The sequence below is a fragment of the Pteropus medius genome, unplaced genomic scaffold (genome assembly GCF_902729225.1).
Source record: "Pteropus medius unplaced genomic scaffold, Ma_sr-lr_union100, whole genome shotgun sequence".
Classification (NCBI taxonomy): domain Eukaryota; kingdom Metazoa; phylum Chordata; class Mammalia; order Chiroptera; family Pteropodidae; genus Pteropus; species Pteropus medius.
Window position 1 is genome coordinate 1,360,967 of NW_024353790.1, and position 23,761 is coordinate 1,384,727.

The following is a 23,761-nucleotide window of genomic DNA, read 5'->3' on the forward strand; positions in this document are numbered from 1 at the left end:
CGCTTGCTATTTGGAAATAGAGTGTAGCCTTCAAAAGCACCGGCTTTGGGGCAAGGAGCTGGGCGGTCCTTGGTAACGTGGCCTTGTCAGATGGCTTAGCCTCTCTTTCCTTCCGCCTCCTTATCTGCTTGTGGGTTGTCGTTGAGGATTAAATGGGGAAAGCTATGCAAAAGCTTTCAGCACTGGCCAGGCTCACAGTTCAGGTGCAGGAAATGTTAGCCACCCTTATCACTGCTTCCCACTGTGGGACCTTACCTGAACATCATACAGGAACTGAAAACGACTTCTCTTACTTGCAGCTTCTCTCACAGCCCAAGCCAGGTCCACCGACCCTTTCCCACCAATCGACCAGTGATGGCAGGGGACAGCATCGAAGGCGCCAGCCCGCTTCGCAAGCTCACACACTAAGTCAATCTCGGCGCGGGTGTCGGTCCTAGTGATGAAAACGTTTGTGGTTTTGCATCTGTGTTCATTTAGTGATGTTTTTAAAGAAAGACTAACTGTTTATACAGAACTTTGCTCCCTAACACTGAATATATTTTAAACATCAAAAGTGGTTACATCGTGTTTAAATAAATCAGACTTAAATAAAAGCATGGGGGAAAAAATCCTCTCCAACATGACTCGAATATTTCAAGTTGTTAAGAGTTTTCTTGAGAAAATTCCATAACATATCCCTTTGATCATCCACAGTCTTTCAGACAGAAATGGTGGGTAAAATTAAAAAAAAAAAAAAAAGAAGAAAAAGCTAAAGAGATAGTAAGTCACTTATACAATTTCTCATTCTCTAGTAATACTTGAGAATGCTCTCATGAAATGAAATCAACTAAACCAACCAAACCAAACCAAACCAAACCAAACCAAACCAAACCAAACCAAACCAAACCAAACCAAACCAACAGAAAGAGCAAACTATGTCTATATAGTATATAAGTATATAAGTATATAGACATAGAGAAAAGACCAAACATCCCCAAGACACAAATCTGGTTTATGGGGTGGCCCAGCGCGATGGCCGCATTTAAAGTAGGAGGCTGACTTACTTGAAGACATTCAGAGCCACGACGACGGGGACCCCAAAGAGCTGAGCGATCTGAATCTGCTTCTGGAGGTTACAGCAGCCGTCCGCCACCAGCTGGATGTTCTGTAAGAAAACCAGACCCTCCTGTACCGCTTCCCGCCACACCTGCCAAACTAAACTGGCAGGGCCACTGTGGCAAGTTTGGCATCCAATGGCATATTTGGGTCTTGAGCCAGGCAGTGATTTCTGCAGCTGGCTAGTGGCTAGGACATTAGCAATGTGCCCATGCCCTGCAGGCTGGCAGACAAGAAGGCACAAGGCCCAGGAGGGCGGGCGGGGGCGGCGGGGGCACTGCCCAGCGACTCCCTGCTTGAGCCCCTGGTGCCACCTGTAGGAGTTAAGAGGTACTGTTGTCAGTACATCTAAATATTTACAGAAGGGAGTCAGTAGCTCATGCAAGTCATAGGCTAACTGTATATCCTCCAAAAGTCATGTTTTCCACCTCAAAAGAATACATGGGTATAAGCTTTATGTTTGTTTTGGTGCTGGACACCGTGAGCTGGGGGCGGGGTTGGGGGGTGGGTAGGAAACAGTAGGTGAAGACCACGGCTGGTATTTCTCAAGATTGAAGAGTTAACTGAATGAACTGTATCCCCGCCCCTGACCATTTCCTCTAGGATTATTAGAAAAGCACCATTCCCAGAGGTCCCTGAGGGTGGACTCATCCACTGAATTTCAGCTATATGCCGGTGGTTAACTGGGTCTGAATGATTCTTCACTTAAGCCTTGAAAACAGTCACTCTTACCTCCTCAGTATATTCTTTCTTAAGAGGGACACCAGCAGTTACCTGAGATAAGAGACAAAATTAAGAATAACTTCGTTAAAATGCTTACTCTAATTGATCAAGATTTGGAAGAAAAACAAATCATACTCACTTTGGGAGACGGTACACTTGAAAGCACGTTTTGTACTTTTAAACAAGTAAATGGCAGCTCTGGCTGAACATAGTCTTGTGGGAAGCTTTGAAAAAACACTGATATCTGGGCTCCACCCAGACCAATTAAAGCAGGATTTCTGGGAGCGAGACCCCGGGTCAATAATGTTTAAATACTTCTCCAGGCAATTCTAATTTGAACCAATATTGAGAACTTTTGTACTGTTGCCCATTATCCTAGCATAAAATGGAATTTATAATATAATTAATACCCAATTTATACAGAGTGCATCATCATTTCTAAATAAATTCTAAATCATTTTAAAGTAATGCCATTACTTTCCCCCTTTTTTTGGCTGTATGAGGCTGGCAGGGCAGTTTAAAGATGAGGAACCCAAAGCTGAAAGAAGGCAAGTGTCTTTCCAAGGTCACAGAGCAGGCGAGAGGCTGAACATGGACTTGAATGCAATAGGGTTCTGAAACCCCAATTTAGTACCTTTCTACAATCCCACACTGTTTTTGTCGATGGCCTGCTACTCATTTTGGTGAGAAACACTAGAAAACATTTTCATTCACTGAGGATGTGGTGGCTTAATCTCCTCTCAGTGGAAGAGGGAATATTAGAATGTTAGAAATCCTTTAAAAAGAAGTTACCTCTGTGACATTGTTTTTGATAGCGTGTGAAAACCAGGTATTTTCAGATGGGTTTTTCTAGCAGTAGTGTAGACTAAAACGCTGAGTGAACTTTTCAATTGGAACAACTAAAAGGCTAGATTAAAAATCCAACAAAGTATTGCTGAGCTTATTATGATAATTTTTCAATATAATGTTATGTGTCCATTACACCTCGACTAAGAAAAAGAATTTAGAGAGGTCATTGTATATAAAAGCAATATATAAGATTCTTGTCAAACTTTTTAAAAATATAAAAGTACGCAAGAAAAATCTATGAAAGAATGCAGAAGCCCTTTGCGGAATAAACAGTAAGTCTTTATTAAAATACAATTAAAAGACCTAAATCAATGAAGAGATTGATTGAAGATCAGAAGGAGGGACTATTTAAATAAGTAATGTTAGGCCAACTGGTTACTAACATAGAAAAAAATGCAATTCCAACTAGTCATTGCACCACACACTAAAAATCAATAATAATGGGTATCATGGTTAATTCTGTGTGTCAGTTTGGGGCACAGGGTGCCGAAATATTCGGTCAAACATTATTTGGGGTGTATCTGTGAGGGCATTCTTTGAATGAGAATAATATTTAAATTGGTGCACTCTCAGTAAAGCAGATTGCCCCCCATCCTTTTGGTGGGCCACATCCAATCAGTTGAAATGTCTGACTAGAACACAGAGACTCTCTGCGAGAGAAAATTCTCCTGCGGATTGCCTTTACATCAGGACTGGAATATCTGGCTCTCCTGAGTCTCTAGCCTGCTGGCTCACTCGACATATTTTAGACTTGTCAGCCTCCATAACTATATGAGCCAATTCCTTACAATAAATACTTTTATGTAAATACACATCTTATTGGTTCTAGAGAGCCCTTGTTAACACAATGGGTTTACAGAACTAATTGTGAAATAAAAACATGGATTAAAAAGTATAACAGAATATTAGTTCTTATATTGCACCAAGAACGGTCAGTACTTTGGAAGACAGGATATAAATTTAAAATGATTGGGGCTAAAATGGGCAAGTTCAAGGGTCACGGGATTTTCCACTGCACAAATTATGGAAAAAAAAATCAAGCTAAATAAACATAAGACGCAGCCACGGTTATTTGTGCAAAGGAAGCAGAAATTACAATGGATCAAAAACGTTACCGCAAAGTTGATTCAAGAAAGAAGGAATGACACCGAGATGGATAATATGAAATAGAGGATTAAGAAGATGAAAGCTCATTTATTATTCAATTATGGAAAACATTTCCTGGATACAGACTATGCCAGGCACTAGGGATATACAAATTAATAAGACACAGTCCTTAATCTCAAGGAATTCGAAGTCGAGAAGGGAGATATACGTATAGACATTCATAAAATATGACGCAGAAGGTGCTACTGGAGCCTCTCCCGGCTTCCTGATCCTCCCATTTTATTATCCTCCACGTTTTTCTGGGCCTATTAAGCTTGAGCCCTGTTACAGTCATCGCTGGCATGGAACCATGGCTTCGAGTGCAAGATGGAAGTGAGCAGAAAATGCAGCCATTGTAAAACAGAGCACATACATGAAGATGAACTGAACAGGATTATAAATTATGTAGAGAACTGTTATAAGACAGAGACTACAGGGTGGAAAAAAGTATTAGACTAGAAGCCAAGAGACCCTGGATTTGCATTTGATTAGTCCCTAAATAGATGCGATAATAAGCAAGCCACCAAATCTTTCTCCATCTCAGTAACTTTATCTTTATAAAGACTGAACCGGCTAGACAATCTCTCAACCCTTTCCAGAATTAAAGTCCTTCGATTTTATCATTTTCAGGGTGCAAAATAGAGAAAGAATTTCAAATGCATCTTATATTGGCAGAAATAGTTTTTTGAAAATAGAAGCTGGTATATAGAGTCAAAGTCTAAAGTCCAGGAGTGATTTACGTAGCAACAAGTGGTGTTTTGAGCAAAATCAGAACTCTTTAGGATTTAATACTTTATGTGTTATGTCAATCTTCCATTTGAAATAATGGTGAAACTACAGGCTAAAATGAAGTGCTCACGTGTCTGGTATTACGGGTGGATTTGGGGTTCAGAAACTGCTTATTCTACATTAACATGCAGCTCTGCACAGTGGACAGAATAGGAGGATTGTCTCTAAGTGACAGCCTTCATATCTGGCTCTCTGCTGATCTGGTAACATGCCATACATCCCCTAAACCTTCAAACCTCAACTTCCTCATCTGTAAAACAGTATCAAATAATGTCTGCCTCTCTTAGGACAAGGAGTTGCGAAGATGATTAAACAATGCACATTAAAGTGTTTCATGATGGCAAACCTGTTATTTGTTTTGTTATGTAACAGTCGTTAATTATGTAACTTTTTGTGAAAACAGTATACCAATTAAGCAATCAGACCTGGCAGTTTGTCTAACATATATCAATAGTGTAAATGACAAAGCCACTCCAAATTATACTATTTCAAAAACAATCAGTATATTAGTTCGTATTCTTCCTTTGAGAATACATAAAAATAAAAAAAGAAAAACAATATACCTTTACTGTGGAAATGATAAATTCTATATATAATAATATAAGTTAACATTGAAAGTCTTTAAAAATCTTAAAACAGAATTTGTTTTCTCAGAAAAGCTCTCTTAGACATAATCCAGTGCTATAACAATTATAGAATGAAGTCACAATAAACAGAAACAGAAGGAACATAGTTCTAGATGAAATCTGATGAGATGTAGCATCAGTGAACCAAAAAGCTATCTGTAGAAACACTGAATAATTTCACTCACAAGAGCGATCACTCTAATCCGTATGTGCTCTATTCAGGAACCAGAGCCTCTACCTTCCCATTACCGTGGGGTTATAAAATGTTAATATGAGTTTCAGATATGAATCTTAGGACTAAAAAGTGGTTACGTTATGTTCCTTTCCAAAACGCTACACAGAAATAACTTTGTGAGTATTACTAAACTCTAAGGGTCCTATCATGGCGATTTATATAAAAAGAGAAAGACATGACAGAAGACTGGAATTATTAAGCAGGTTTCAATGTTTCAAATGCTAAATTCTGCTTTATCTTAATTAAAAACATTTTTTTTTTAACTAGGGAGTACGAGACTTACACTTGGCCCGCCTCCGTGCATCTTCAGAGCTCGCACTGTTGCCACCAACACGACTACGTTGGGCACCAAGCCAGAAGCTCGACACTTGATGTTGAAGAATTTCTCCATGCCAATGTCGGCACCGAAGCCAGCTTCAGTCACTGTGGAGAATCAAGTTGGAAAGTTGCTGTTATCCTCTAAAAACAATAGTAGGGTCTGGCAATCATCGGTCCGGTTCGGATTCAAAGGAGAGCTTAAATTCCCCGTCACGTCCTGGTTACTACACAGCCCTGCACCTTGCTCATACGCAAAGGTAATCTGATTTCCCTCGAGTTGCGGAAAATGTTCTGCTTCCTTACATTCCCTAAAAAGATGGCTCTCTACTTCACACCACTGTGCCTTGGCCAAAGTCTTGATTTTTTTTTTTTCCTGGTATAACTCTGAACATAGCTTGTCTTTATTCAACTGGGATTTTCAACTTTTTAATCAGGTTCCAAATTGAATCAAAGAACACTGCTAACATAATTACCATAAAAAATCCTTTCTCACTCCTTATATCCTAGACTCGTAGACTCATTTATTTTAGTGCCACTTGGTCATTTCTCCTGACTGACAAAATTCAAGTTAGTTGAATGGCTTTAGGAGGTTGATTATCAGGCTTGATATGATACCATCTTTATTCCACAACCACAGAGACACTATCGGGGGTCACAACGAGTCTCCCCAGAATGTGCCATCCTGGCATGTAGATTATTTTGAGCTTAAAACAACTGCGATCCAAAAGGCTCAGGAAGAGATTTTTACTTCCCTCTGAACTAAAAGAATTTACAGAAAAGGGCCTTGTCCAGGAAGAACATTATCACCAGAGCTATCTACAAAGAATATGGGCTAGGTTGGTAGGGGACAGTCCACAGTGCTTGGGTACCAAAGTCCTCTCCGTCCCACCGTCTCTGCATGGCCCAGCAAACATTTGTTTTTCCATCCCCATGTGAACTGCTCTCCTCTCCTTTGAAGTCTCAGACTCCCGCCCCTTCTCCTTAGGTCAGAATGGCATATAAACCCCCAATAACTGACTGCCTGTGAGCCCCATATTCTTATGGAGCCCGCGCATGTACGAAATTAAACTTGATTTGTTCCTGTTAATCTGTCACATGTCAATTTGCTTCTTAAATCAGCCGGAAGAATTCGGAGGAGCGGAGAAGTTTTTCCTCCCCGACAGCACTCATCTTTCGGCATCCCCTCCCCTGGCCCCAAATTGCTAGATCTGTTACTGTGACAAGCGTGGAGGAAGCAGAGAGAATGTCTAATGTTGCTTTCCAAGACAACGCCACTGATACGGGTCAGCAGCAGTCGTCAACACACACAGGAGCATGCGCTCTGGGACCAGCAGCACCAGCGCCACCTGGAGGTTTATTAGAAATGCAGAATCTCAGGCCTTACCCCAGACCTATTGGGTCAAAATCAGCATTTTAATAAGATCTCCAGGTGAGATGAATGCCCATTAAAATTTGAGAAGCACACTGCTCTAGGAAAGGAATACTATTAATGTAATAGAAACTAAATGTTTATGAAATATACTACTGTATATGCTGACGGTACAACCAAGACCATAATTCCAGAGGCAGGAATTACAGTAAAAAAATTTAGTGAGATCAAAACGAAATATTTAAATTGAGAACAAATGAAGATCTCTGTCCCTAGCATTCCCTGTATACACATATTTTAAAAAGAATTAAGGAAATAAAAACGACAAAAATGTCACACATAATTTCAAACTCTAAACACACCAAACGGTTTATCTAATTCTTTATGGTTTCCTTTTAGTACTTCATGTGCCCATATAATTTTTATACAATAGGTAGAATTTTGTAGTTCCACTCTGTTACTTTAAAATTATCACAGATTTTCTTGCTGTATTACAAACTTTCAAAATTTATGATTATAAGTGGCAGCTTATAATTTTGTTATGTTGATGTACCAAGATTTATAAATTATTCTCCTTGTTATTGGACCTTTGGCTTGTTTCCAATACAAATAATGCTGCAAAATATCTGTGTGTATGAGCTTTAACCTCTTTTAAATTATATTCTTGGAATAAATTCCCAAGGGTAAGAGTATGAGGTCAGAGTATGTTAAAGAATTTTATGACCGTTGATATGCTTTTGACAAATTGAAAAATATCCCTTTAAAAATATTCAATTTGGAATGAGTATAGCTACAAGTCATTTTTTCCTTTATTATATTTTCTAAGAACAAGACATGTAGCAGAACAATTTAAAGAAGTAGACAAGCGGTCCTCAACCTTTCTGGCACCAGGGACCGGTGCTCCTGAGAATCTACTGCCTGGTGATCTGCAGTGGAGCTGAGGCCACCGGTGATGCTAGCGCTGGGGAGCGGCTGCAAATACAGATGAAGCTTTGCTAGCTCACCTGCTGGTCACCTCCTGCTGTGCGGCCCGGTTCCTAACAGGCCACGGACTGGTACCGGTCTGCAGGCCAGGAGTCGGGAACCACTGGAGTAGAAGACATTCCTTTCTATACAGTATTTGGGACAATTCTAGAGATTTTATTAGTAGTGGTCAAAACCAGAGATGATGGTTGATGGTCACGATCCCTGTGCCAGTGGTGGCCCTGGTAAAAGCAATGTTAACTTTGGCAAGGTGGTGGTGTAGTGGACTGTAGAAGAGGAATATCCGGTTGACTTTGTCCAAGGTCATTACAGACTGGGCTTCCATTAGGGAAAAAGACAGCAAGGCCATTAGTGCCAGATTACAGGTGACTGTCCTGCTGGTCAGAATCAAAGAGAGACCACAGACAGGCAGACAGACGGGATCCAGAATCCCTCCCAGCTGTGCAAACTTGGTGAGTTATTTACTCTATTTCAGTCTCAAAAGTCCTCACGTGACTTTGTTGGAAGAACTAAGTGGATGACACACGTAAAAAGTACTAAGTTACTGCTTTTTGGTGCATAATGGGAGCTCAGAAAAATGGTCTGCATCATTGTCACCAAAAGAACAGATCTCCTCATTTGCTAGAAATCATATTCAACTCTTAAGCATTTGTCAAATTCCTGCTACTTCCAGGCATTTTCCTCAGTGGCAGAAGTCCAGTCTCAGGGTCCCTAACCTTAAGCATTCCAGGGATGTGGGCAGAGAGACCATCTGCTACTGGATTTGAGATAACTGGAGAGCAGAGCATTGGAGAGAACAGATTTTGTCCGAGAGGTTTGGAGAAAGCTGACAAGAGAGCCAGGCTCTGAGGGCCAAGTAGGTTTCTCCAGGACGAGAAATACGGAGGTGGGGGATGGGCGAGGGAGGGCCTTAGGTCAGACGTCCCATTTCCTGGCCACAGCCCTGGTCCTCTTATGCAGAGTTAGCTGCCCCTGCTAGCCCTCTGGTTTGCTTTCTCGTGGTGCTTGGTGCCCATATCTATCTTTGTATGTAGCAACTTAGGTTTCATCTCTCACTTGGAGGGCAGGGACCATATCTCATTCATCTGTGTATCTCCAAGACCTAATACAGTACCCGCCACATATAAATGAATTAATAAAGATATGAAGAAACTATCAGAGTGGGACTTGGAACCAATGATGATCTAAAGGCTCTCACTCAAAGGAGACAGGTAGATAAACACACAGAACAGGATTAAACAGAATTTAAAATGTTCTTATACCTCCCTATCATACTTTTTTTCTGCAATGCCAAAACGGTTTTACTAAAAGATGTAACTGTCATATCTGATAAAGATATGACCATCTGAAATGTTTACATAGTCTAGCTAAGCTTAAATTCATGTTTTAAGAGACTAATTGGAAAATAAAAAGTAGTAACAAGGAGAACCTCAGGGAAGGAAACAGGACATGGTAATAAAGGTCCAGAGACTGTGGCTTCAAAATGCTAAGGAAATATGAAGGGAAATGATGTGGGGGTGCGGGGGTGGGGTGGGGGTGAACAGAAGAAAGTACCAAATTCTTATACTTTGAAAACTGTCCTGAAATACTTCATATTATCATTTTTATGTTATTTATTTTCAAATATCGGGCTTCTAAGGAAAACAGAGAGTGTGGGAAAGGTATGCTGATGTACCATCAGTAAATACAAAAGCTAGGGCCACTTAATAAGGTGCCATCAACAAATGATGATTTCCATGGAGTGCTGTGTCTCAGTGGGTCATGGTATGAGAAAGGGACAAGCCACTTTTATTGCCAGATTCCATTTCCGTGGCACTTGCTGAGAATTTCAAACATAGAAAAACCTGTATGTTTTCCTTGTGATCCACAATAAGCAATTTATTCCCTCGTTGTATTTGTTGTCCTTAATTTTACACACGATATGGGCTGAATAATTATTTAACACTGATTTTAACATAGACTTGTTCTTAAGTCACGAAGCAAGTACCCTTTCTGTGATTCAGAATTCCTGAAAAGCATGCACTGTAGACTTCTGAAAGCTGCATATTTAAAAAGGCTTGCAAGAAAATGTTTGCACGTGCCACAGCAATTATTTGTCTTGGCAATCTCTTTTATGTGGGGGTTACAGCAGTCAACTTTCAACATGAATGAAAACAGGAAACACTGACTAATACTCTTATTGTGCGAGCACAGAAGCTATTAGATAGTAATTTTGTAGCATGGCTTGATTCAAATGTCGAAACGCATAATCTGCTCAGAAAGGAAGTGTCAGTGGATCTGGGTTGGAAAGGGATTAATTATTTGGACAAATACTGTTAGTAACCTGGACAGGAAACAGAGCTCTGGGTTCAGCTGGAGAGCAAAACCCAATATTGGACAACCAGGTGGCTGGCCTTCCACACTGATCTGCTAGGACATTCTGAGTCACACTGTACAAACTAAACGGAAACAACAAACAACTACACTCTACTGGGAGGCACATATGGTATCTATGAAATTCTTCAGTGCGGCAGAGAAATGATTTTTATGTCTCAAATGATTCTATCATGTCCCCAACCAGCAGTTCACAAAAAAGTACAGCTGAAATTCAATGACAATTAGGACTCAGATAAGTAGTCACTGATCGGCTAATTTAAAGAAAAAGAAAAAGCCTTGACATCATCGCCTCACAGGCAGACCCTACAAAATATGGGTTCAAAAATCCTAGCACCACGAGGGAACTAACATCTTCTGTTACCTTCGTGGGCCAAGCGCCCACTGTGGTGTCCCAGGTCCCTCTGATGTCTTGCCCAGAGCTCTACTTACTATATTATGCAATCTGTGCCGCTTGGCATTCTACTCAAAAGCAATTTTGATCAAACACACGCATCCTAGCATTAGGAAAAACCTTCATTTCTTCTCTTCCACCAATTACTGAACCTCTGTTATACTGCCTGGCATTTAAGCAATCATCCTTGGACTCTTGTCTCCATTTAGTGAAGAAATGGTACGCTTTTTATTTTACTTTAATTTTTTTTGCCGTTATTATTTTATTTTATTAATTTTTTGCCATTATTATTTTATTTTATTTTAATTTATTTTATTATTTTATTTATTATTTTTTGCCGTTATTATTTTATTTTATTTTATTAATTTATTTATAATTTTTTGCCGTTATTATTTTATTTTATTTTATTAATTTATTTTATTTTATTATTTTATTTATTAATTTTTTGCTGTTATTATTTTATTTTATTAATTATTTTATTTTATTAATTGGCGTGACATTGGTTAATATAATTATACAGGTTTCAAGTGTACAATTCGGTAATACATCACCTGTATATTTCATTGCACGTGATGGAAGGAGCGCTGGCTTTGGGTGGTGAACACACAAGGGAACAGGCCATTTTAACATGACAAAGATGAAAAAGATTGATTAATTACCTAATGAAAAAAAACATCTTTCCAAACCTTCCCCTTTTGTTTTTTCTTACATGAATTCCCCTGGGTATTTTAAAATTTTTATTTATTTACCATTATGCTGGTAAATTTGAATTCAACTCTGTTTCACACTTATTTCTGAATGGTCTCCTGCTTCAGTACATTTTACTGAACTCATTTCTATGGAATCACAAACCATAAATGTAGATCAGTGGTTGTGAATAGATCCTGCCCCCCAGGGGACATGTGGCAATGTCTGGAGTCATTTTTTGGTTGTCGTAACTGGCATCTAGTAGGCAGAGGCCATGAATGCCGCTAAACATCATATAATCCACAGGACAGCACCCCCAACAAACAAACAAACAAACACAAACCAAAACCAGAATTGTCCACTCAAAATGCCAACAGAGATTGAGACGCTCTGCTATAGTTTCATCATGACAGAGGGGCCGTGAACTTTCTAGAGATTGTTCCTGAGAATGTTACAGATGCATTAGGTGCAAGAATAAAAAACTATACAAGATTATTACGTTAATGATAACCTTACGCACCATAAGATCTGGATATATAATAAACCCAGAAAAATCCTGTTCAGCACAGTCTCGTGTGCTGTGTCAACCGTGCGTTCGCTACAACATGGCAGTTCCAGCAACGAGAAGTAGCGTCTCACTGGGGACTTGCTGCACGAACTTCATAAGGAAGAAAGGAGCGATGGGTAGAAAAAAATCAATATGGGACAACACAGGCAATGGCAATGGTCAGTCCTACTGCCAAGAAGAAACATATGTGAAGGGGAGAAGCTATTCTAGTTAGAAACTGGGGCACAGTGAGAGGCACAGAACTAACGCTTACTAAGCACGGTCCACGTGCCAGGCAGCGTACTAGGCAGCGCCTGTCTCACTTCACTCTTCAACACCTGTGAGGTATCTTTCTGCTCCGCTTACAGCTTATGAAGTTAAGTATTAGAACGTTTACATAGGGTCACACAGCTATAAGGTGATAGAGCTTTAATTGAAACCAAGGCCCATCTGACTGCAGTCTCTGCCTGCCCCATATATCAATGGGGCATGGAGCATTTCTCAAGCTCCACTGCTTGGTAAGTTTTGAGACCAGTGAAAATCATCACACCTTACACTTCGATATTTTGATCTATGAGAAGTAGCCCTAAATTCTGTTTCTGAACTCTGAGAGGTGTGCCCAGACTGGTTCTCTCACTGTGATATGGACATGCTGTGTAACAGACAGCATGGAATCTGGAGGCTTCGCCACTATGATATGCCCTTCTTTCTTTTTTTCTTTTTTGGATCGAATCCAGAAATTTGTTTTCTCTCTTGGAGCAAGTCATTTAGGGATGACGAATCGCGACCTGCTCTTAGTTCCTGGTCTACCTGCCAATAGTGCAGCACCTGGGGCAGCATCAGGGACTCTACTGGTGAACAAAGAAAGACCCTCGAGAGAGGAAGCTCCCAGGCCCAGGTCCATCCGGGCCTGGTACCCAACACCAGCAGAAACAGGCCGCAGGCAGAGAACACCTGCTCTGCAGCCTGGGCTCCTGAGAACCAGGTGGTCTCCTGGTGGCCAGGAGGCATTTCACCAACTTCCAACTGACTGAGTCAGACCCCCAGACTGGACTTCCGAGCCTTCTCCAGCCAGGCGTCCGCCCTCCCATCACTGGTTGGGACTCCAACAAGTGAGCGACTCCAACTCGCAAGCATCAGTTTTCTTTTTCAAACGGCCTGTTCCTGTTATTACCACCAGCATACAGCGGGAGAAAAGGCAAAGAATACTCTGGATCTGAAATTCTCATTTTTGTTTTCACTCTGGGGAAAATACTCCTTGGACTCTAAGAATTAAATTAAAGCACAAAGATAATTCTTCCTTGAGTTTCTGGCTACTTGACATGCCTGAATGTTGTCACCAGAATTGCAAATTGAATTTCTAGCTTGCTATGTCACTAAGGGGTCCTTTAGGCCATGTACGCAGAAGATTAGAATTTTCAGGTTTCATAGCCACTTTATAATGGTAATAATTCTTCTCTCATGCAACAAACACATATATCAAATATAAAACATATTGAGTTTCCCATTACTTTTGGACACAAACTTGAATTTATGAACTGTGAGAGGTCTCACAGAAGAGCTAGTCCTCGCAATCAGTGTGGCTTAAAATGGGCTGAGATAAGAAATACATCTGCTCCGGGCAGATTTCGCTAACTTAATCCTCAAAAGAATTTTTTGTAAACAGAGGGGGAAATAAAACTGTAGTTTTCAGTCAATCATCACTATACTTTTTTACAACAAATCAGAAATAAAAATAAAACTTTTGTACAGGAAGAAGCAAGGTATTTGCTGGACGGAACCTCATTCTGAAGTGCTGTGGACTATACTTCCTGAACAAGGCTGAAGGAAATGGAAACTAGAATCTTCAAACTGCCCTGCTCTACCCCACGTAAACACAGTCTATTCGGCTGCAGCTGTCTGCAGATAAACTCAGGGAAAGTGGAGTTTAAGGTCACAGAAGCAGAATTCTGAACTTGAGCGCAAGGTGGGGTAGCCTTCGAGAATTTCAATTATTTTTTTCAGTTATTAGAAGACTAAGTAAGCCAGGATGAACTATTAAATTCACTACACGGGAAGCTCAGCATTATTACTACAGCTGAAAAACAAGTGAACTTGATTTAGAACATATTAATTTTGAGGATACAGCTCATCTTAAGTCTATGAAATTTTACCAAAAAATTAAATGCTGAAGCTGTTTTGGATTTGTCTATTTAATCTATGACCCTCTTTGATTTTATTAAATGTTTCAGGGTCAAATTTCTATAGAGTATACAAATCAACTGGGCACATATTGGGAGATCGAAAGGAAGAAGAAACCAGTAAAAAAATGACCCTATTATTGACAGTAGCATGTGTCCTTCTTTTTTATGTTTTTGTTGATGGCAATGTTTTTATTCCTATTAGGGGAAGTTTATTAATCATATACAACACATGAGAAAGTTATTGGGGAAAGGGAAAAAGATAAGCTAAGTATAAAAAGGACATAGGTCCACTGGAACCCTATATTTTTGGTAGTAATAAAAACTTCAAAAATACCAGTAATGCCATAGAGATGCGCTCCAGTTTCGGGAGCCAGACTTTGCTTCCTCTGCGGAGTTAATTGGTCACAGACACCGGTTCACATTATTTGGACCCATCGTTAATCATCTTGTTTTGTAAAATGATTTTGGCCAAAGTGAAATTTAATTTTGATAAAAAAAAAAAATCAGATGAAAATTAAATCATACATGTAATTTTTACCTCTCATAAAAATCCAACTGAATTAAATTCACGAATCTATTATCCAAGCAGTTCCCATCTTCTGGTAGGGGTCATGAGCATTTGTACAATGTCGTTGCTATGACCAGGGATTTAACCCTTCCGTTTTTAGCAAACGCGTGGTGTCCCAAATTTCTGGCTAGAGCCCTGGAATTCTGGATAACTGCGTGCGGGCAGAGCTGTTCTCCTGCAGCCCTTGAGACCGGAAGGCTTCGTTACGACCATGCCTTAACTTGAAATAATGGAAAGATGGATGAGAACTTTTTTGCTTGAGCAGTTCACGAAGACAAACGCATGGAGGAAAAATGTATAACCGTCATACGGAAGTGTATTTTATCATAAAGGTTCCCGGGGCAGAGACTGTAATAGCTTTTTCTGTAAGTGTTAGGAAACTTAGCAAGTGAAAATAGGATTACTGAGTTTGAAAACAAATTGAAATATACCATCATTCCTAGTATGACAACTTTGATTATAGAAGAAATTAAGACAGAAGGAAAACATTTTAAGTGTGAAAGGAGGCAGATTCTATAACATATTTAGTAAATACAACCAGCCCAGAACAGGGATTTTCGAATTAGAGGTAGAGATCCGTTAGTGTGTCACAAAATCAACGCATCAATCCCTCCTATTCCATGGGGATTACGTTGCCAGACGCCCAGCGGATGCCTGAAACCTCGGGCAGCATCAAACGCGTTTTCTGTTCGTGTCTTCCGCCCACAAATGTAATGCCTTCTCCATCTTAACTTTTGCAGTTTGAGGTGTAACAGCGAAACTAGCATGGATTTCTCTTCCCTTCTTCACAGTTTCACAGATAGAAGATTCATTCTTACCGCAGATCTTAGCAACCTCAGTATACAATTTATTTTCTTTCCTCATTTAAATTGAGAACTTGCACCTTCTCACGGAAAGGAAGCTCTTTCGGGCTTCTCTTCGGCGTATCCGGATCGGCAGCATCGCCACTCTTGCACCGTGGGGCCCTTAGCAAGAAGAATCAGGTTCCGTGACCACAAGCACCAAGATTCTGCGACAGTTGATTTGATCACCAAGACAGCGACTGAGTACTCACGGGCAGGAAACACAGACAGCGTGGAGATGCTGGACAAAGGGACGATTCACGTCCTGGGCGGGCCGGAGCAAGACAACAGGCTACTCAAAACAGAGCCCAATCAAAAACGTACGAATTGTTTATTTCTGGAGTTTTCCATTTAATATAATCAGAGTGGGGTTGACTGCGGGTAACTGAAACCACAGGAAGGGAAACGGAGGAGGAGGGGCTGCTGTCCTGGGTTGCGACCAGAATTAAAACAAGATAAAGACGAGGATAGAGATACAGGAAATATCGCACATAGTAAGAGAAAGCAGATTTGTGTCATAAGGCATTCGATTCAGTTGCTGGTTTTACAGTCATGTCTCGCGTTACCAGTCTCCTACGAGACGATCAAATTAATGATTATTCAGGCCTGGCCCGATTCTGCCCAGTACTGGAGCAAACAGCACACAGGAACAACACCCCCGGATCTCACCAGCCATCATGTTTATATTTAGGGTCACAAATGCCATGTTATTCTCACTGATCCCATGGCTCTATTTTTGGGCGTAGAGGCAAGAACGGTCTGCACTGCCCTGCTTTCCATGTTCCCTTCAGTACGTGGGACATGGACACCAGCGTAAGACAAGGCCCACTGCCTGTCCACTGGAAATTGGACCTTGAAAGGATCTGACTTAACAGAACAAATGAGGTCACACTGAGAACGCCAGTAATTCATATTTACATCTGTAAAAAACTCAAATGAAAGTATCATAAACTATATAAATGTCTAACCAATGTACTGTATAAAATAAAATTTAAAAATATTATATCAAATATGTACATGTAAAATGTATACCATAAGGCTGTGTAATAATGCATACACACATCCAATAAAGAAATTGTTTCTTAAAAAAAAAGATAATAGCCTTGAAAAGGATGGATGAGCATATTTTTTTCTTTGGCTTATTTTCAAAAGAACCTTCTCTCTTTACAGAATGAATATATTCTTAGAAATATATCATTAGTGATATATTATTGGAAAATTTGACATGAAGAAGAAAACAAATCAGGTACCTTTGACCGTTTCCACTGTAATCAGGTTCCTAGCTATCTCCTCGTGTTGACAGGGGAATGGTGTCCTTGAGACAGCTGGTAGAGATATTTCATAGGGAAAAGGGAACTGAGGCAGGAATAATTCTTGGGTTCCATCCTCCCCCACCTCCACCCCATCCCTATACCCGGAAAGAATGGAAACCAAAGCTTGGTGTAATTCTCAGTTCGTTTGAACAAAGAACAAACCCTCAATTTGCCATCTCTCTCATTTTTCCATTTGGTGCATCTCCAGCCTGCCCTAGTACCTAGAAGTGGGTCTGACTAAGGTAAAGCCACTGATAAAAATCATTATTTGTATTATACAGGAAAATACTCAGTGTATACAAATATTTAATGTTTATTCTATTGGCAAAAGATAAGCATTAAAACAAGGTTTCACAAGGCCTATCTGACTTGCAAATTTCTGAGCTGGATTCCTGAAGGGCAGGTAGGGGATGTCCCACAAAGACAGCACCACACCTACATGCTTTTACCTTTGACATAATCGGTGTCATGCTCTAAAGACATTTTTGTATCCTAGTCTTTTCAATTAACCTAAGAAATGTGGAGCATGTCCCTAAGACACTAACCTTTTTCAAATAATATTTTATTATATAATATTCTATATAATAAAATATTCTATATAATAAAATATTATTTGAAAAAGGTTAGTGTCTTAGGGACATGCTCCACATTTCTTAGGTGATTTATAAAACCAATCTTACTTTTGAACATGTTTTAAACTCTTTTTCAAAAGTGACCTATACGTAAGAATGAAAGAGGGCCGGTCAGTTTGGCGGATTTAGAAGAAAGTCCTGAGTATGTCTGTGTAGAGAAGTCAAAGGTCTCCTCTCTTAAACCCTGCCTGGCCGTCTGGCAGATGTCGTTAGGAAGGGAATGAAGACAGTGACATAGATGACTCGGCATTAACTCAATTCTGTGTCTGGGAAAACCTCTTGAATTATACTAATATGGATTAGCGACTCACTTTTCTATTTAAAGGAGACCATATAGAATCAGAAAATGTCTTAGTTTCTCTTATAGCTAGATATGGTTGTAGGACCAAGGTTACTAATGAGATGAAAACAGCAGCTGTCGTATGTCCAGGAAGGCTCCTGAAAAAGGGGGTATACCTCTCTTCTTTCTTCCTGCTGGCTGGCATAGAGATGTGATGGCTGGAGCTTGTGCAACTATCCTGGATTACCAGGCAGCAAAGTCCCTGATGGTAGAGCAGCTGCTGTATCAGACTGTCTATCCCGGATTTCTTTTATGTGACAGAGAAACAAACTTCTATTTGCTTTGGGTCACCCTACTCCTAACTGATCCATTTGTGAAAATAGAGCCTACTGAGAAACATTATAGCATTTTTCATTTCTATCATTTCTGTTTATGCATTATTTGAACATGATGCAGTGTTTTCTTTCTGCACAATAGTAACTCTGGGACTGGAGTCAAGATTACATTTTTAATTTAGAAAAGATGTGAGATTTGCTCAAAGTTTTGCTGATGGAAGAGCTGAAATTTTGGAGGCTGAGATGTGGCTGTAACTCTTTGAATAGATGCCCTGAAGCTCCACCACTGAAGGTAACTGAGAGAGAGAGTCTGTTCACAAGCTCCCCACACAGAATTGAATCAAGACAGCAGAAACCAGTATGTGTGTCAGTCTGCAATGACACCGGATATATGTGCTGGACTCCAGTGGGTTTCTTGTTCGTCGGATTTCAAGAACTTTTCTCACTCTAAATTCTGTCTTGTGTGTGTGTTTGATAAAGAAATGTTTTTTTTTTTTTGAGGTAAAAAACTATTTTCGTAGTTGTTTTAAATATTTTTGGAAGTTATATTATTACATTATTACCTGACCCCTAAGAAGTAAAATGACCCACAGTCAATTAAAACAGTCATGCAACTTTATAAAACAAACAAAAAAAAGGACTAAACAAGATGAGTAGGAATCGAAAGGTACTCAGATCACCAGTGTTTGAAATTCAGAATATCTGTGTAAATAAACGCTCAAACATATAAAAAAAAAATTAAAAACCCCCAAAACAAAAAACCTCATTCATTAAAACAACTGAACATCTTGGTGTGGAATAAGGAGTATTTAGCGGATGAAAAGCCCTCCTCACTGCCTCTGGAAAGCAGCCTACAAGGGAACCACCGAGAAGTCTCACAGCCTTGTTCATTTCTTCCAGTTCAGTGTACAGAGAAAGTCTCCCCCCAGCTCAGTCAGCCCGTTTAGCCCTGGTCAGCTATTGTCCACATCTCTACTGTTCATCCCAAGGGAAATGGAAGAGTGTGGGTGGCTGTACGCAAACCATCACTCCTGCTAGAAAGTAACCTAAAGCCCCTGACCCACTAAACAGGGCCAGCAACATTCGGATTTAGCTCTTAAGTATAAACACTTGACCACAGACTAATGACAACTGCCAATCTATGGCTCCAGCCTCAGCCTGTCTCCTAAATTACAGACCCACACTCTCTTCTTCCCACCCCCATCCCACGCATAACTAACTAACATTACCATTTTGCCACAACGGCTTATTTTCCTTCTACAAAGAAGTCAAACAGCCCAGATAGAGTTGCAGCCTCCCAGGCATGGCCCCCAGTTCAGCTCCTTCCCTTCTGCCCAGAATCAGCAACTCTTACTAACTTGGTGCTGATCCAGTTCATGGTTTCCTACTTCTACACATATACAAGACATAAACAAATAGAGTGTTGTTTTTGTGTGTTTAAAATGTGTCAGACTGCACTTACAATTCCACGACCTGTTTTTTCACTCAACAGTGTACTTCTGAGATCTCGCCTCATGGGCAAGCCCAGAAGCGGTATTTGCTGGGTGTACAGCAGCCTCATCTCTAACTGCGATGAGCCTCTCGGGAGAGGGAGCCCCATGGGATGAGACCTTGGCCTCTCCTTCCCCTCACTTCCTGTCTCCGGGAAGGTGGAAAGAGCTGCTTGGTGCGAGATGGGGGCTGGGAAGGAAGCCATCTTCGGCGGAGTCCTGCTCACCACAACTCTTTATGCAATCGCTCTGGAAGTCCTCGTGGATTAGAAACTATACAAACTCTAATCGATGACTTTTAAGGACGTTGAGGACACACCTCCAGTCTGTCTTCCCTGCCACATCTCTGGGTTGACTGAGCTACTGGCGATTCCTTGATCACGTGCCGACCTTTCTCCCCTCTGTCCTGCTGCACGAGATTGTATCTTAACCATTTTTCAAGGCTCGCCTCCCATCCCATCTTCTTGGGAGAGTCTTACTGGAATCACCATTTAAAAATTGTCAGTTTACCTCCACCAGTAATACAAAGCATAACGTTTCAGATTGGCATCCATTCCCCTCCAGAATGACCTCATCTAGCCAGGAAATCCATCTCCCTCACCGCGTACCCCCGTGAAACCATCCCCAGAATGCACCGGCACTTCCCCATCTACATTCATTTGCTCGGTCTGTGCGTTGTTCCTCGAACGTGTCTCCCTAACTCTGCACGTCAGGCTACTTCAGATTTTTCATGCCAATTCTTTTTTTTTTTTTTTAAACAAAACTAACAAACACAAATTGTAAAAATTTCCAGAATACCAAAAGAACATAAAGTATAAAGTGAAAGTCGCCATGACTTCATTTCCCACAGATAAATAAAAGTAATCATTTGATGATATGCTTCTAAACCTTTTTATTGCGTGTATAGGTATTTATCTCACGATTCTTAAAAATGAGAACTATATTGGTATCAATGTTGTTTTGCAACTTGATTTCTCTTTAAATATCATGAACATCTTTCCATGTTACATATAAATCTATTACAACAATACTACTAAACTTTTTATGCTTTTTTCTTAAAGCTTTAAGTTTTAATTTCCACATTAAAATTTAATCTCTCTCTTTATTTTAAATATATTAAGATACAAGACTCTAAAGTTTATGTTTTGAAATTAATAGCCAAATGCCTGAACATAATTTAAACATTAGTCCATCCATTCACCACTGATTTGAGATGTCATCTGTATCTAATTATTAATTTCCACATATAATGAAATAGTCTATTTAAGGATACTCTAGGGTGTTTTTCTGGTATCAGTTTTGCCTGTCCCTCCTTATTATTGTGGCAGTATTACCTTGTTTTAATAGAGTCAGGTAAGTCATCCGTTATTATTTTTAAACTTTTTCTTGTCTATCCTCATGAATTTATTCTAGAATCCAGACAAGCGCTGTTATTAATTTAACTAGGAAGCTCATCTTCGTCCATAGCTTTTATAGTAACTACATAGGATAATACAGTATTGAATAGAATAGCTATTTTATAGTCTTTTACATGTTAGTCTGACATAATGATTATTTAATCTCAGGACATGGTATGTGTCTCACCATTGATTGAGGTCTTGCTCTGAGTCTTTCAATAAATTTTAATAGTTATTTTTTTTCTGTATGCTCGTCTGTTACATTTATTCTTAGGTTATTTATAGTCTTGGGGACACATATAAATAGGATATTTCCCCTATTACAGCACCAAACTTTACTGCTGATATAAAACTACTGACTTTCACATATTTACATTGCATCCAACTAGCCATCTAAAACTTTTATTACTTAAAATAAGTTTCTTGAATTTTCTAGTTATATAATCATAGTACACATAAAAATGAAAAATTTGACTCTTCCATTCCAATATTTGTACCGTTATTGATTTTGTTTTACGACACGGCGAGGACTTCAGGAATGATGAGTATAGAGATGACTGTAAACATTCCTGTCACGTGTTCCTGAACGCATCAGTGTGCCTTGCAGGGCTTCGCTAATGAACATGAGGCTGATTGTTAGTTTCCATTTTGCAATTCTATTTAAATTCTTCTACTGAAAGAGGTCTTTATCATCACACTCAGCTACCTCGCTGGTCTCTGAAGTTACCTCTTTACTCTGCTTTCTTTTGAACTGGATATCCAAGCCCTTTGTAATTTACCTTAGGTAGTTTTAATTAAACTTTTAATTAATTAATTAAAAGGTAGTTAATTTGCCTTTTAAACCTTAGGTAGTTTTTTACAGTTGATATTATTTCTATCAAAGCATCCATGGTTAAAACGACATTTCTAGCTGATGTTGGTAAAAGGCTGAGACTTTTAGAAAACACTAACAATCAATGTTTCTTTCTCTGCCCCCAAAAGCTGTAAAGAGGTCTGCAAAAGAAATCTGCAATTCCTTCAGCAATGACCAGCTTCCTCGTACTCCCTGCTCAAAATGTTTTCTTTGTATGAGAACAGCAATACAATACGGTTGTACTATAAAATTATAAATATTGCTAAAAGTTTAAAAATAATCTCATATAATCGCAATTTGCTAAAACGCAGTTTATAGTTATGTTGGGGTCATTTGACTCTTTGCAGACTGAAGGTTCTCAGACAAGATGGGATAAGACAGCAGTCATACAATGTCAATTTAAAAGTCATTATGCAATGGATATTTTTTAAAAAAAAAATTCTCAAAAAGCTTGCAGTTTATGAATTTTAAGAGTCAAGTTTAACCTCTGGAGCACATTTTAAAATCATTTTATGTTAATTTTCATAGCTTTAATCTATGCAAGACAATGTTTTGACAAGGGTCCTATTTAATTCTACATATTATGATGGTATGCAGAACTGCATTATGAGCACATTATTATTTAGAATAAGTAGGGATGGGCTAGGTAACGCATTGAAAATAAATTTGCATTTCTCAAATGCAAACAGTCAAGGTCAGGTTAGACATTCCTAAAGTTCAAAACTTCTTTTGTAGCTTTTTTCAAGACGTTTTACTCTTTTTATTTAATTACTCTTTTAATTACTGCTTCAACAAACCACTGGGAAAATATGCCCATATTCACCACAAAAAGGCTAGTGGAAATTCAGACACATTTACCAGTAGGTAAGTCATTCAGTAAACTGATGTGTACTAAGTTTTTTATTTAAAAAACAATTTACTTATTTAGTGCCTGTTATGTGCTATGCACAGGGCTACATAATGATGATAAGAAATAAACGCAAACATTTAGGAAGCGGTAAAGCACAGTGGTTAGAACAAATGCCTGGGGGCCAGGGATTTGGGTGCAAGTCCCCGCTCCTGCTGGCATTAGCCGTTTGCCTTTGGGCAACTACTGACATGCTGATGTCCGCTTTCCTCCCCTGTAAAATGGGGTTTATTCTGGTAACTACGTCCTAGGGTTATCACACATGTAAACACATATAAAGCACCCGGCAGGTCCTCAAGGAAGCTAAACACTTGCTACCACTAGCAAAGACACATCCATGCCAGGAACTGCTCCAATGTGTTTAATACACATCATTTCCGTAAAGTTGCCTTATGTGTCGGGTCATGTTATTTTCTCTAGCTTTACAGACAAGAGAACTGGAGCGTGGAGGGATTGTCACCTCCCAGTGGACAGGGTGCCACCCTGGGGGTGGATCTGGTCTCTCGGTGATTGGGAGGGGGCCATTAGCATTTGGTGGGTGGGACCAGGAAGCTGGTCATCTTGCGAAGTGCAGGATAGTCCCACAAAGATTTATCCCCTGCCTCACATAGTCTTCCCTCAAACACTCTCATAGTTGAAAAACCTGTTTATGATTATATAAACCTAGAACCATCCCCCAATACGTTTTAGATAAAAACGCAAAAAAATTTTTTTTAAGCTATAGGTATGTACCAAACTTTTAAGGAATGCGAACAAGAAGGAAGATCAAGGCAAGGTTAATCTTTGTTCTCTTTGGAACTTTTCCAAGAGTGGTCCACTTTTTCAG

General features: G+C 39.6%; 1 protein-coding gene across 2 annotated transcripts in view; it reads right to left on the bottom strand.

Moving 5' to 3' along the window:
* MTHFD1L (methylenetetrahydrofolate dehydrogenase (NADP+ dependent) 1 like) overlaps positions 1-23,761 on the bottom strand; it is a 167,009-nt gene that overhangs the window by 60,994 nt on the left and 82,254 nt on the right. For both annotated transcript variants that reach the window (XM_039851354.1, XM_039851355.1), the window contains 4 exons: positions 5,747-5,886; positions 1,828-1,869; positions 1,044-1,144; positions 256-433 (listed from right to left, as the gene is read on the bottom strand). In XM_039851354.1, coding sequence (XP_039707288.1) covers positions 256-433; positions 1,044-1,144; positions 1,828-1,869; positions 5,747-5,886 — 461 coding nt within the window. The remainder of the gene's footprint in view (positions 1-255; positions 434-1,043; positions 1,145-1,827; positions 1,870-5,746; positions 5,887-23,761) is intronic.